The 1,002-nt window shown below is 33.4% G+C and overlaps 1 protein-coding gene across 1 annotated transcript in view; it reads right to left on the bottom strand.

The window, feature by feature from the left end:
• Positions 1–771, bottom strand: part of LOC103309063 (52 kDa repressor of the inhibitor of the protein kinase-like) — a 3,137-nt gene extending 2,366 nt beyond the window's left edge. Inside the window, exon 1 of the mRNA XM_029485064.1 lies at positions 621–771. Coding sequence (XP_029340924.1) covers positions 621–771 — 151 coding nt within the window. The remainder of the gene's footprint in view (positions 1–620) is intronic.
• Between the last annotated feature and the right edge of the window lie 231 nt (positions 772–1,002).

Here is a 1,002-nt window from a genome sequence, read left to right as displayed (position 1 = left end):
AAAAACAAATGGAACAATTCGTATTTTTGTGGTTCGTGTTCCTTAGGTAGGATACTGCAGTGAAGCATTGTCTTTTATAGCTAAGGATTGACAATTTAATATAAGGTGTACGTAACGACGTAACTACGTAACTACGTAAGTAGTAAATGGTAAATTCTGTAACAAAAAAATCTAAAAAATATGTTATCACAGTTTTCTTATAGATCTTTCAAGTTCAAATCTGGACGAAATTACATATTAAATAATCAAGAATAGTTTTTAGTTATTTTGTTGTAGTCTTAAAATATTATTCGTGGGTACTTGAAGCATCTAAAGTAGGTATATTATTAATTATTATATACAAATATGATAATATTAATTCAATTTACCGGCCACTGTATTAATAATAACAATATAAATATAATATAAAATATCCTAGGCTGACAACCGTCTCTGTTCAGAATCGTTGAGAAAACCGTCCCCTCAGAATTTAACTCGTTAATTCCTAGTGTAGTAATCCAACGTTTTTACATAAAAACGTCGTTCCAGAATCCAGGCAGTTACAACAATATCACACCACCTAATCAGGGCACTGATGCTGCCATTGCATCGGATTAGTGCTGAACACAGCGCTAACACACGTCCCATGACGTCAATCTCCTGAGTCACAACATTTCCCAAATAAATAGAGGCCCTATTTCCAGAGGACTTCAGAGTATCTGGAGAGTAAATAGAAGTAGTTATCCCAAGCTTATAGTACTTGTGTGGGTCGAGGACTTGTAACAGCCGCATCGCCATTCACCGTCCACATAAAGTATATTCCCTGTTATAGTGTAAATTACAATACCTACTCTCCGGCAGAATATATCGACTCTGTCGACAAATTTAATAACTAAATTAATATTCCAATTATTTATATTGTGATAATAAATATAATAATAATTTATCGTAATTAATACATTGTGATCAAATATTAATTTAACAAAAGGTAACCGAACGGTGACAGTGGCAGGTGGCCTTGCC

The sequence above is a fragment of the Acyrthosiphon pisum genome, chromosome X (assembly GCF_005508785.2).
Source record: "Acyrthosiphon pisum isolate AL4f chromosome X, pea_aphid_22Mar2018_4r6ur, whole genome shotgun sequence".
Classification (NCBI taxonomy): Eukaryota; Metazoa; Arthropoda; class Insecta; order Hemiptera; family Aphididae; genus Acyrthosiphon; species Acyrthosiphon pisum.
The sequence above is the reverse complement of the archived record's forward strand: the minus strand, read 5'-3'. Positions and strand labels throughout refer to the sequence as shown.